The sequence below is a fragment of the Scaptodrosophila lebanonensis genome, unplaced genomic scaffold (genome assembly GCF_003285725.1).
Source record: "Scaptodrosophila lebanonensis strain 11010-0011.00,11010-0021.00 unplaced genomic scaffold, SlebRS2 tig00001412-arrow-pilon, whole genome shotgun sequence".
NCBI lineage: Eukaryota > Metazoa > Arthropoda > Insecta > Diptera > Drosophilidae > Scaptodrosophila > Scaptodrosophila lebanonensis.
This window is the reverse complement of record NW_022060739.1, coordinates 751,835-764,211: the sequence shown is the minus strand read 5'-3', so window position 1 is coordinate 764,211 and position 12,377 is coordinate 751,835. Positions and strand designations below refer to the sequence as shown.

Genomic DNA, 12,377 nt, shown 5'->3' with positions numbered 1-12,377 from the left:
CTTGAAAATTTACGACACGATTGCAACATGCAACCCGATTCGTTCGACCCCCTCCCAAACCTCATAAAGATAAGCCACTGCGCCTATGCGCACTCCAAATTTAATTACGGACTGAGTGCGCATTATTTAAATGCGCCCAAAGACTTCGTAGGCACGCCCCCAAAGTTGTGAGCCCCAAATGGCTTTTTAATTAAAAATGCCCAACGCCTTGCCGTTGCGTCAAATGATGTGTGAGAAGTCGATAGAGGCGTTAAGTCAAAAAGACAAACAGCAGCCTTCAGCACCACATCCATGTGCGCGCTGGGGGTGGCTGACAATTTGAGGTATTAAGTCGACCGGGGTTGCTGACAGAACCGCCCCCAAGGCGATTAAGGCAAAAATACTTGGAAAATAAAATGCAAAACCGTGTAATCAAAAATACAAATACATAGAAGACGCACTTTTCCAAACTCCAGAATCTTGTGAAAATTTGTTGAGCATGCAAACGTCGAAACCAGAAAGCACCCTCAACCCCTCCGCAGGTCTGGATGCGCAGCAATAATTGCATGAAATGCCCGAAAATTCGCTGAGTGCGGCATAAAATGTTTCCAAAATGCCAGCGCCATCGCCATTGCCAACACCAACACCAACGTTGTCGCCTTAAATGCCTCGACCATCCGCTTCGAGGGTTGGCCATCGTAATAAGCACGCTAAGCCCTGGCGCGCCACTAAATCACAACCAAAAGCCGCTGTTAAAACATGAGCCAGCCCACAGGGTGGGTCGTTGCAACGCCAGCAACGTTGCAGGACACGTGCCACAAAAACCAGAGAAGCAGCCACCAACAGGCAGCGGCGTCTGTTGCACGCTTCGGGCCATTTTGTGGTTGTTGTGCCCCTGGCTGGAGGGGCATTAGTAGCTCCTGTGACCGGTGTGCCCAAACCCCCTCCCCCTCTCCATCCGCCCAGCGATTTGATTAAAAGATTTGGCGAAGCGCTTAAAATAGTTGTAGCCATATATTTCAGCGTGTTAGAGCCACAAATAGTATCTTAGATCTAAAATGGCTGTGTGCCACTGCAACATATAAACAAAGCTCAGTTTATGCAACAATGTTGTTGTACACTTTCTTCCATTGAAGTCGAGTTGGCCAAACTATCTAGTTACACTTTATTGTCATATTGGTGTTGGAGTTGTAAGCATATTTATTGTCATTTGAATATGCCAGTTGCTCATCAAATACTACTTGAATGCAAAATTGTTTTTGATTGCCGAAACATAGGAAATTATATAAAACATACACTGATAAAAAAGTTCGTACACCTGGCCACAGCTCTTCCCTTTATTTACACCCCGAACTACAATTCCTCCGACATAAACCAAGCTCTAAAAAATTATTTTATTCGAAAACAAGCAACTCGATTCAACCAAACATCCCATTGAACAAAAAAACTTAAGAGAATTCGCCTTGGACATGCCGCATCAACACGCACACATTACACACACCGTTCTGCAATAATGCGCTAATAAACATTGCACATATCCTCACCTCATGCCCCACACTCCTTCCACCTAGATTATCTATTCTCAAAAATATTAACCCCATCACCTTAATTGCAAATCAATACACCATCAATACATAAACTAAACTCTAAACTCATATTAAAATATTTAAAAGCCACAAACATTTACCACAAAATCTAAACCCAATCCTCATACAAATGTATTCCTAAATTTTTCTTTAATACTGTATAATGTACATTCAAAGTTAACTGAAGGCCATAGCAGCCATTGCTAACAGATTTTAATTTTAAGCTAGCATTATATAATTAAATAAATAAAAAAAGTTCGTAGTACAGATGAATATTTTCATATTCAATCTAATGTTTTACTATTTCATATTCAAATCACATAAAAACATCGTAAATTTTATTAAAAACATATTCAATTAGTGATTTAAATAAATAATATTCAAAACAAAGTTTTAATCTTTGCCATTAAAGTGTGACATTCTTAATTTAATGTTGGACCATATTTAATTTCATTATGCGCCCACTTCACATAGCAAATAGTTTAATTTAATATGTTAGTATTAATTATATTAATATATTAATTTTATATATTATATAATAATAGTAAATTGTAAAATTTTTCTCAACTTTAATTTGATGTTTGATGTAGTCGATTTAAATATAATAGAAATATATAAACTTTAATTGACAAGAATTCTCAAGTCGATTTTCGGCAGTTGTGTCGTATAAATATAAGGGTGTAACTCCTTGGCATATGTATATGGTCGTTAAGTATGTGTCAAGTAATCCGCTTTCTTCACGTTTAATATTTTAATATTAAACAAAATAAAAAGCATAAAAGAGACGTCAAGACAATTTATAAGTGATAAGAATTAATAATCAAAAGAATTGGAAAATTAATTCAAGCTAAAAATGGTTCCATACAAAATATATATGCATATAAAATATGGAAGGGTCGTTATTGGAAAGAATTAAATACAGTAGAGTAGAAAAAAAGTGAGGGAAATATTTTAAAATTATAACAAATAAACGCCCACATCATAATTTAATATCGTCACACTTTAAATTTAATATTTTAGTAGTCAACTTGGAATTGAAGTGTGCACACTTTAAATCTAAAAATATTTGAAAATATTTAAACGTGTAAATATTTAAATTTACGTGTGTTTTTCTCTCAGTGTAGAATGAACAACAACATGAACATTGCCATGATATAACTGCACTCAAGAAAGATGACTTATGATGCAATTTTATTGATAAATCAAGATATACTTGTACATATAAGGAAGCATCTCTTGTGTCGCCTCAATGGAAACTGTGGAGCTGTGCAGTTGTCGACTTGAGCGAAAGGAATACAATTTATTGTCAAAGTCAATGTTAAATAATAATTTGCATTTATAAGCGAATTGAAATGTTTTCAGTTACATAATTTCTGGGCAGTTGAAGATTGCTTTGATAAAGTAAACATGTGCTTTAGCTGTTGGCATTGGTTTTTGATTCACTGATATATAAATACAACACTTTTTGATTCGATTCAATTAAACAATCTGCAATTAATTTTATCAATTGTATCATAGTAGCTTCATTAAAAGAGGTTTTTTTTGCACGTCTGCTAATTTCGATTCAGGGGTTTACCTGTCCTTTTTTGCTGCTGAATCGTCCTTCATATGGGCATTTATTGGACATAAACCACTTTTAGAGAATTTCAAAAGCTGCAAGTCATTTTTGAAATCAGTCTTTATGAGATGATGCTACAGCCCTGATTTGAATCGAGTCAAGCTCAGGAAACGAACTCACATTATGGTTGAGCCATGCCACGCCCATTAAAGGTACTTGACATCTCCAAGCAAGAAGTACATGATCTCGCTCTCCGAGCTATATACTTGTAAACACTTAATTTTTGTCAGTTTTCTATTATCTCCTTAGCCGTTTACCTCTGTTGTCAGGCTGTTGCTTTGGATAAATAATACAAGTATAGCAAAAATTATTTAAAACACATTGCGTTCTTTTACTTAATTAGTTTCTTATATTTCACATCGTGTTAAGATACAATTTTTAATTTTATATTCGAGAAATCTTGGGAAATGTTTCTGCTGACCTTTGATCTACAGCTCAGAGGTAGTCTTATTATTCAGACGTCCCACATCGACTCCCACCTCCTCAAACTGCACGCAGTCTTCATCGTCTGCCACACACAAGGCTCTCGTATCCTCCTGTCCATTGCGCTGGTCAATGCGCATCGCATTCCTGAGCTTAGATAGGGCCGAATGCATGTTGGGCTTAGGGCGTGGCTGGTAGCTGACAGCATCGCCCATTGTGCCGCTCGACGACTTGGAGCGTCGCACTCGAGTAAGGATCAAGACCACAGCAATTATTGACAGGATGGCCAGGAATACGAGGAGCATTGCGAACGAGTGATCCGGGCTGCTGTTGTTGGATGAGCCTTCCAGTTGACCCGGTTCCACTTTCCAGGTGACTCGGTTAAAGCGTTGCCGTGTCGGCTTGGCTAGGAATAGTAATTAATATTAATTAGATAGTAATTACTTGTATAGAGTTTGTTTTTAGAAAGGAAGCAGCTTACCAACTATGTCACGAGGTATTTGAGTGCTGGATGTTGTTTTGGCTCTTGTTGTTGCAACGGTGGTTGTAGATGTTGTTGATCTTGGTGTGGTGGTTGTTGTTGTTGTTGTTGTACTAGTGGTAGTTGGCTTTGGCGTAGTGGTTGTTGTTGTTGTTGTTGTTGTACTAGTGGTAGTTGGCTTTGGCGTTGTGGTTGTGGTTGTCGTCGTCGTAGTTGTTGTTGTTCTTGTTGTTGGCTTGGGTGTTGTCGTTGTTGTTGTTGTTGTAGGTGTTGTTGTCTTTGGTAAAGCTATTGTTGTTGCTTCTTCCATCACTGTCGTTTCATCATTGCCCAGGCAAGTCATCAAATAATCTGAACAACAACTGTCGTTATCGAAACAATCCTCACTGCAGTTACAGGTCCTTAACAGTGTCCAATCATCTGTGATTCGCCAACTATCGTTAGTCGATTCCCCACACCGATTCGTACAATTCATGATATCAAAAGTCACCCGCTCCGTAGTCTCCTCCGGGACTTCAGTTGCCTGTTCAGTGGTTGTTATTCCAGAGCTACAATCGCTGCCGGTTAGCAGTTGGACATCGTCGATGGCTATATCGCCGAGGTTGTGCAAATTGCTTGTTTCTGCGCTGAATACCACCTGAAATTTATCGCTCATTTCGTCGATGCTGATGACGTGCTCCAGCCAGTGGTTGCCCTGGTTTCCAGTCACATTAAACTTTACATAGCTGCAGAGAGTGATGGAGTGAGAGAGAGAGAGGGAGCAGTTAAGAGAGAAGAGACGCTTTGAAGAATGAAAGAGAAAGCAAGGCTTATCGTATTTAGTGCACATACGTCGCTGGCTCTCTTAATACGTCGTCCATTGTCAGATCATGTGGCTTGACGAACACCATAAGTCGACCCACACCCGCGCCATACATGAAATAATGGAACCGAAAGCAGCAAGCGGTACGCAGACTCAGCGCTCTCGGATAGATGGGGGAGTGCAGGTCGTGCCTGCCAAGGATCGGCTTGAGAGTCTCCATTAGCATATAGTGGCCACCATATGCAGTTTTGATCGTGTGGTCGTGATGTGGACCTGTGCGATACGATTTAAAGCGACTGGCAGTGGCCACTCGCTTCCAATTGTTCTCCAAGAAACTGTCCGAGCCCCAACCGCACTGATCCTCGCTTTCAAAATCGCAGAAATAGTTGTGTGAGTGATTGCTTGGCCGACACAAGCCCAGCGGTCGATCCCAAGTCCGTCCATTGCAGAAGCTGACGGCATTGCCCGCCACCACAAAGTTCTCCTCACAAGTGATAATGGCACTTAATCTGCGATGCAGCTGGATTTCTCCATTGGCCGGATCGTTCGGCTTCGGACAGCCCGGCTCTATTGAAAGCAAACAAGCCCTACAGTCACACATCCTTCTAGCAAGATCGAAGACTCTACTTACTAGCACAGACCGGTATCTCGCCATTCAAACGTCCGTTGACGCACAAAATGCGTGGCTGCCCCTGCAGAAAGAATCCGAGCTGGCAGCTATAGCGCACCGAGAACAATCTCAGGCGAAAGTTTCCATAGGGTATATTTGGTGGATCGCCGCAGCGTTGCGATAAAAGTGTTTGAGTGTGTTGTGGAAGGCACACCAACCCAATGCAGAAGAGGGCGAAATAGATTCCTGAAAAGTACGACATTTTGCGTATTCCGAACTCGAAGCAAGACTGAAAGCAACTCGAAGGCGCCTGAGCATACATACAAGTACATGCGAGTATGTCTCAGCCTACACTCAGTTATTCGCGCGATAAGACTTCCTACCCACATGCCCAAATGCCGATAAGCAATTCTATTCCATCTCATTTCGTTTCCATCATTCATTGCGGCTACATTTGATTCATAGTATCGTTTTGAGCTTATCCCCTACACTATATAGCCGGGGCTTCTGTTACTCGATGCTGCAATTATGCGCATCTCCTGTTTAGCAACTAAATAACAGCAGCTTCTTCCTGTCATCTCAGCTGACGGCAATCTTTAATGCGATGCGACATAATTGCATTGCCTGTACACTGAGCGAAACAATTTATCTCGCGTGCTTTCTCTTCAAAAATATGAAAACACAAGCTTTTAAAAATTAGAAATTGAAAATAAATACACAGAAATAATACTTAATTATTTCACTAATATTTCCAAAATTAGATAGGACTTCTTATCTACATGCCCGTCCACTAAGCTGATAAGCGCAATTCTATTCCATCTCATTTCGTTTCCATCATTCATTGCGGTTACATTTGATTCATAGTATAATTTTGAGCTTATCCCATACACTATATAGCCGGGGCTTCTGTTACTCGATGCTGCAATTATGCGCATCTCCTGTTTAGCAACTAAATAACAGCAGCTTCTTCCTGTCATCTCAGCTGACGGCAATCTTTAATGCGATGCGACATAATTGCATTGCCTGTACACTGAGCGAAACAATTTATCTCGCGTGCTTTCTCTTCAAAAATATGAAAACACAAGCTTTTAAAAATTAGAAATTGAAAATAAATACACAGAAATAATACTTAATTATTTCACTAATATTTCCAAAATTAGATAGGACTTCTTATCTACATGCCCGTCCACTAAGCTGATAAGCGCAATTCTATTCCATCTCATTTCGTTTCCATCATTCATTGCGGTTACATTTGATTCATAGTATAATTTTGAGCTTATCCCATACACTATATAGCCGGGGCTTCTGTTACTCGATGCTGCAATTATGCGCATCTCCTGTTTAGCAACTAAATAACAGCAGCTTCTTCCTGTCATCTCAGCTGACGGCAATCTTTAATGCGATGCGACATAATTGCATTGCCTGTACACTGAGCGAAACAATTTATCTCGCGTGCTTTCTCTTCAAAAATATGAAAACGCGAAATTTTAAATAAATAAATAATACATAAAAGTTTTACTAATATTTTTAAAATATTATTTTATAATTTTAACTTTCTAGTAAGTTGATAATATTTATTTACTGAACGTTTTTGCATGAGCTGCTACCAATCATTAATTAAAATACTGAAAAATAAGAAACAATATTTAATTTTAACAAGTGATTTGAATTTCCCTCATTTTTTATAATTTTCAAAACACCTTAAGCCCAAAGCATTAGTTTATAACGCACTAAATGAAAAAATGCATGTACTTTTTTTCAGTGTTTGCGATTAGGAAACAGCTGCTGGCAATGCAATTAATTGTTTAATATATGTCTAAGCATTTAGGTTGCTATTTATTTAAGCTGTGAGGAATTTGCATTTATTTAAGCATAATTCGCTAATTTTTGTGAGTGTATTGGAGAGGGTTGCGGGCACACTGCTGTCGTCGAGATTTATGTTTACTTCCGCTTAAATCTCAAACTACTTGCAATCACGATTGCCCGACTCCGCTCCCCGCTTACTTTCACTGATTCCCGCTCGTTGGCGTTCAGATAATCAGTCAATATTGACAACTACTTATTGGCACTTCCGTTAGGGCTGTCGCCAACGTCAAAACGCGTTTCTATGGCGACACGTGTACAGACGAACGGCACGTGGCAGCCATGGGGATGGGGCGAGGGCTGGGGATGGGGATGAGGCTGGCCGGCACTGCAGCTGGGATTGGACTCGGAGTCTCAATACGCCGTTCAGTTGTTATGCAAGCGCCGCAATGAATTTCGTTTTCGCTTCCTGCAATTTAAATTTCATTCGTAATTACAGTCCGAAGCCACGACCGAGGGTTGCTTTTCTTTTATTCTTCTCTTCTCGCTCTTATCAGCGGGCAGCGTTAAATTTATGCATGTGGGCGTGTGCTATTGTGGTTGTTGTTGTTGCTGTTGCTGTCGCTGCTGCCGCTGCTGGCTCAGCTGCTGCTCGGCTACTGTTTGCTCATCTTTCGGTTGGCAGGGTGGCGGCGGCAGCGGCAACTGCTCTTTAAATATTTGCTCATTATTATTATTATTACTTTTATTAGCGCTGGTTTTAAACTTCAATATTTACACTCAAATTACGCCGCTGGGAATGCAGCCACGACGACGATAATAATGACGAGGCGAGGAGGCGATAAAGTTCTTCTAGACATCATGTATTTGCCATATTGTACTTGTAGGACTATTGTCCTGTAGGCGTATTTTCTTTTAGAATCAAATGCAAGGATTTCGATAGAATTGATCTTTTTGCTAGTAAAGAAGTAATGCAGTTTCTAAAATCGTTTAACGTTTGGTTATTGAAAATCAAAAGCAGTTTTAAATTTGACCAGCAGCTCGCAATTAAAGAATTATTAGTGAGACTTCTTTCGAAATATTAAAAGGCAATTCGCTTTTTTGAATGTATTAAAAAAGGATTCATTTTAAGTTAAATTAGCTGAACAATTACTTATATTCATTTTGTTCATTGCTAGTATTTCTAGCTTTCTAAAAACATAAACAAGCGTTAGAATTTATATATTCATACTGATTAAAATAGAGAGTGACATACCGAATACCGAGAAGGAACTACCGAAGCAGAAAAAAAGGACAAGGGCGAACCAAGAGTGAAATTGTTTTGCTAACCACTTTTCTTAGAATTAACAGATTTAAATGAAAAAACAAATGTGGATAAATATATACTTTTTACATACGAAAGGAATGTTTGGCTTATGTAGCTTTGGAAATTGACGAAATTATGTAGCGGAGGAGGCGGGAAAAATCCAAAAAATATAACAAACTTGTCTTGCTTGGGGATTTAGAAATCTATAATGCAGACAGACAGACGGATAGACTGGAAATCTGAAAGGAAATTTTGTGAAAGTACGAAATCTTCAGATTGGAATCCCATGCCTAAATATAGTCTTAACAAAATTCATCACGAATCCATCCCTACTTTGTTAAAGCCTCTCCATATAATTGTGCTTGGAGTATTAAATCAGAGGTGCTTGGGAGATTTTGAAATTTGAAAATGCAGACTTTCAAATAAAATAAATAAATAATTAAATAAATAATTAACTAAGAAACGAAAGTTAATGCAGTAAAATGTTGCCTTATTTGTTTTATGTTAGTTAATTTAATTTTGTTGACACCCCAATGGTAAATATAAATTAGATCACACCTGCGAAGAGAATAATTGATAGGAGTGGGTGCTTAATTAGAAGGCTCTCATTTGTTTTTTGCTGTGGTTTTCTTCTTTTTCTCCGTGCTGCTCATCAAAAGTTGGCAACGTTGGTGCTAAACACACGTGCTAGCCAGAGTTGATCAAATATTTAGGCGCACGCCAGCACTGTTGTCTTCGCATTTGTGCATGACGCACGTTCGAGTTAACACGATTAATGCGTCACGGCGGCAGACAAAAGTTGCGTCCAGGCACACACACAGATAGCCTTTGCGCCTCATCGCAGCTAAAGCGCCAACTTCAAAGATTACGTCGACAATTAATAAAATTAAACACAAAGCACTCAACGTGTGCCACCGGCCGCCGCCGCAATGTGTGGCAGTGTCCAGTAACATGTTTGGGTCAGCGCTGTGGCACATTAGATGGCACGAGGGGTTCGAGGGTAGGCGACCGAGTGGTGCGTTGGTGATGTTGGTCGCATTAATTACAAACCAATGACCGCAACTCCCAGTTGTGTGTGTGTGTGTGGGTATGGTAGGTATAGGGCCAGTGCCTATAAGGTAAATATCTTTAATTTGCGTTAATTTATGAAAGTCATTACTGGCAGGTCCACCCCCCTCGAGAATAGAACAGCAAGAACAATGCGTGGCACCGCAGTCGACGCGACTCTTGAAAAAGTTTCGCCAAAAGTTTTCGCGTAATTTCATTTAAAGTCCTCGAAAGTTGCTAGCCGAGCAACTGCCTTGCAATTGTTGGTTGGTTGTTGGTTGTTGCTTGTTGGCCGTTGTTTGCTCCTGACTTTTGCTGGCCCGTGCTCGTTTGTGGTTTACTGGCCTAATGGCAGTCCTCATTATCCCTTGATTTTTAGTCGAGTTCGTGTGCCGGCCGCAATTCCATGAATTTACACCTACACATAAATGTGGCATAAATCCAATTAGAAGGCATGGCAGCGCTTTAATTGTCGTGGTTGTTACATGTGGCTGCCTATTTGTTGGTTCCCTAGCTGCTGCTGTGTGGGTGGTGCGCGGGGTAGCTCTTGTATATATGTATATATATATATAATAGTAAGGCGCACTAAATAAATTTGATGTAACGCTTTTGTTTTGTGGCTGACACATATGAGAAACACGAACTGACTGCAATTTATGGCCAATTCTTGAGTACTATAGTTTCCCACCTCATTTTCATTTTCATGGCTTTTTCAACAAATTTCATGAGTGGCTTGTCAATACCCAAGTGGTGCTGAGAATCAATACCAATTAGTACGAGTATGAGAACATGAGTAGATATGTTCAGTTAAGATTGATTTTAGGTTAAAAAGTACACAAATATTTTAGTTCAAAAATTAAGATGGAAGTGTGTCAATAGCTGGACCAAAAATATTTGTTTTATCTGCAAAGAGCCACATTTATGTTCGTATTGTTATTAGATTTTCTCTTTAAGTTTATTAAACTTTTCTACATATTATTTGCATGTTTTGTTTTAGAAACCATATTCTTAAACTTTTCAACTATCATAAATATTGATTGTGTTTTTTCACTATTGATAATCTATTGGTAATTTTGTTGTACAAGCATTGATATTATTTATGTTATCCACCATAATAAATAAATCTACTTACCTATAATCAAGCCTTTTAGTGCTTCCTGAGTGTAGCAAAATATATAAATGATTATATCGACTACAGCTGCAATTATGTTAAAGTTTTATTTTAAATACTTTTCCTAATTCTACAATGCACAAATTGAAAATACTGTTCGTACCAAGAAGTTTAATAGGACTATAACAGATTTTTTTTGCAACATGTCACAGAGCTTTCTTTACGGTTTCTAAGAGATTTATTATTAAACATTTCTACCTCAATATTAATACCATATAGAGTTGGTTCACATAGCCGCTCTTTAATAAAATGTAGGACAAATTATCGCCATTATCTGCTTTAAGCTGCGTTTTTTTCTATGTACAATAAATTTAAAGAGGTAGGTGGGCTCGGCAGCGGCATTGGAGGTTAAGTGGCTCCCATTGCGCAACTGTCACCGCAAAAGTGGGCAACTGTGAAAGGCATTAAATTAAAATGTCAGTGTCGTGTTACTTCCGGCGCCAACATTGCCATCCTCGACATTTCAGTCTCTATCGCCGTTGCTCTACTGCCACTTAAGTCAAATTGCATGCTATAAATTTTGCTCCAATCAACTTAAACAGGCCACATTATGCAACAATGCTTTATGTTGCCTTTGCTGCTGTTGTTGCTTATGTTCTTGATGTTGCTGCAGCTGCTACTGTTGACCTTATTACTGTTGACGTTGTCATTACACACGCTAACAAATCAAAACGCATGGCATTTAATTTAAATGCCCACTTCATTATCATTGTAGCTCAAGGAGATCCAGACTGCTGAGTTAAAGTGTAAATATAAGTCTGGCACGATGCAGGAATTAAGACTGCAAGGGACTCTATCAGTATTTCGTCGTTTGGCTGACTTCGCATTCTGTAGGAATGTGTGTATTTCGGATTCCCTGGCTTTGCATAATGCAAAGGGCTTGCATGCACATACATATATTCACGCATGCGAGTTCCGATTACAATTAAAATTTCCTTTGCAATAATTTTCAGACTCCGCCTGAAAGTAGGCAACAAAAACTTACCATTATTCCGTGCATAATAAAAAGAACATTCAGGTAATTTAAATTAAATTTGTTCACAATTTTATTCATTTTCGTTTTGCATTTGTTTAAAACTGAATAAAAAAATATAAGTGGAGTCTGTGTGGTGTCGTTTGGTATCTGTGAGTGTGTGTGGCTGAAAAACACGCAGATCTAGTAATTTTGCATTAGTGAGGACGAATTAATCAATTGGAAAATAAGAAATAAATTCACTTTTTTGCACAATAAAAATGTGTGGTTGGTTTTTTTTTTGAAATATATTATATTTAATAGATTTCGTTTCGCTTTGTTTTGAAAATTAAAATATATTTATATATGTATATGTTGTACTTATTTACAAATAATAAGTAGATGTAAATGTATGTGTATATATATAATGTTTTTCTGTATATCGCTTTAAGGTGTATAATTAATATAATAAAGGTTTCTTTCTCGTATTTCATTTTGTTTGTTCTTAAAGAGAGTTTGCTTTTGATGCAATTATTTTTTTTTATTTTGCTTTACTTTTTGTGGCATTTCCTCGAACAATTGTTTGCATGGCTTACGCA

At 38.5% G+C, this 12,377-nt stretch overlaps 1 protein-coding gene across 1 annotated transcript; it reads right to left on the bottom strand.

The window, feature by feature from the left end:
* Window positions 1-3,551: 3,551 nt before the first annotated feature.
* LOC115631181 (zonadhesin-like) lies at window positions 3,552-5,761 on the bottom strand. Its single transcript, XM_030527871.1, has 4 exons — window positions 5,521-5,761; window positions 4,919-5,456; window positions 4,088-4,812; window positions 3,552-4,012 (listed from the first exon to the last, which is right to left on the bottom strand). The coding sequence occupies exons 1-4, from the start codon at window positions 5,759-5,761 to the stop codon at window positions 3,612-3,614; spliced, it is 1,905 nt and encodes a 634-aa protein (XP_030383731.1). The 3' UTR covers window positions 3,552-3,611.
* Between the last annotated feature and the right edge of the window lie 6,616 nt (window positions 5,762-12,377).

Bases quoted from the DNA above. Each gene is read 5' to 3' on its own strand.
- LOC115631181 (XM_030527871.1), bottom strand. From the start codon at position 5,761: ATGTCGTACTTTTCAGGAATCTATTTCGCCCTCTTCTGCATTGGGTTG. The intron at 4,813-4,918 runs GTATGTGCACTA...CACTCTCTGCAG, and splicing joins GTATTAAGAGAGCCAGCGAC to CTATGTAAAGTTTAATGTGA. The intron at 4,013-4,087 runs GTAAGCTGCTTC...TACTATTCCTAG, and splicing joins AATACCTCGTGACATAGTTG to CCAAGCCGACACGGCAACGC.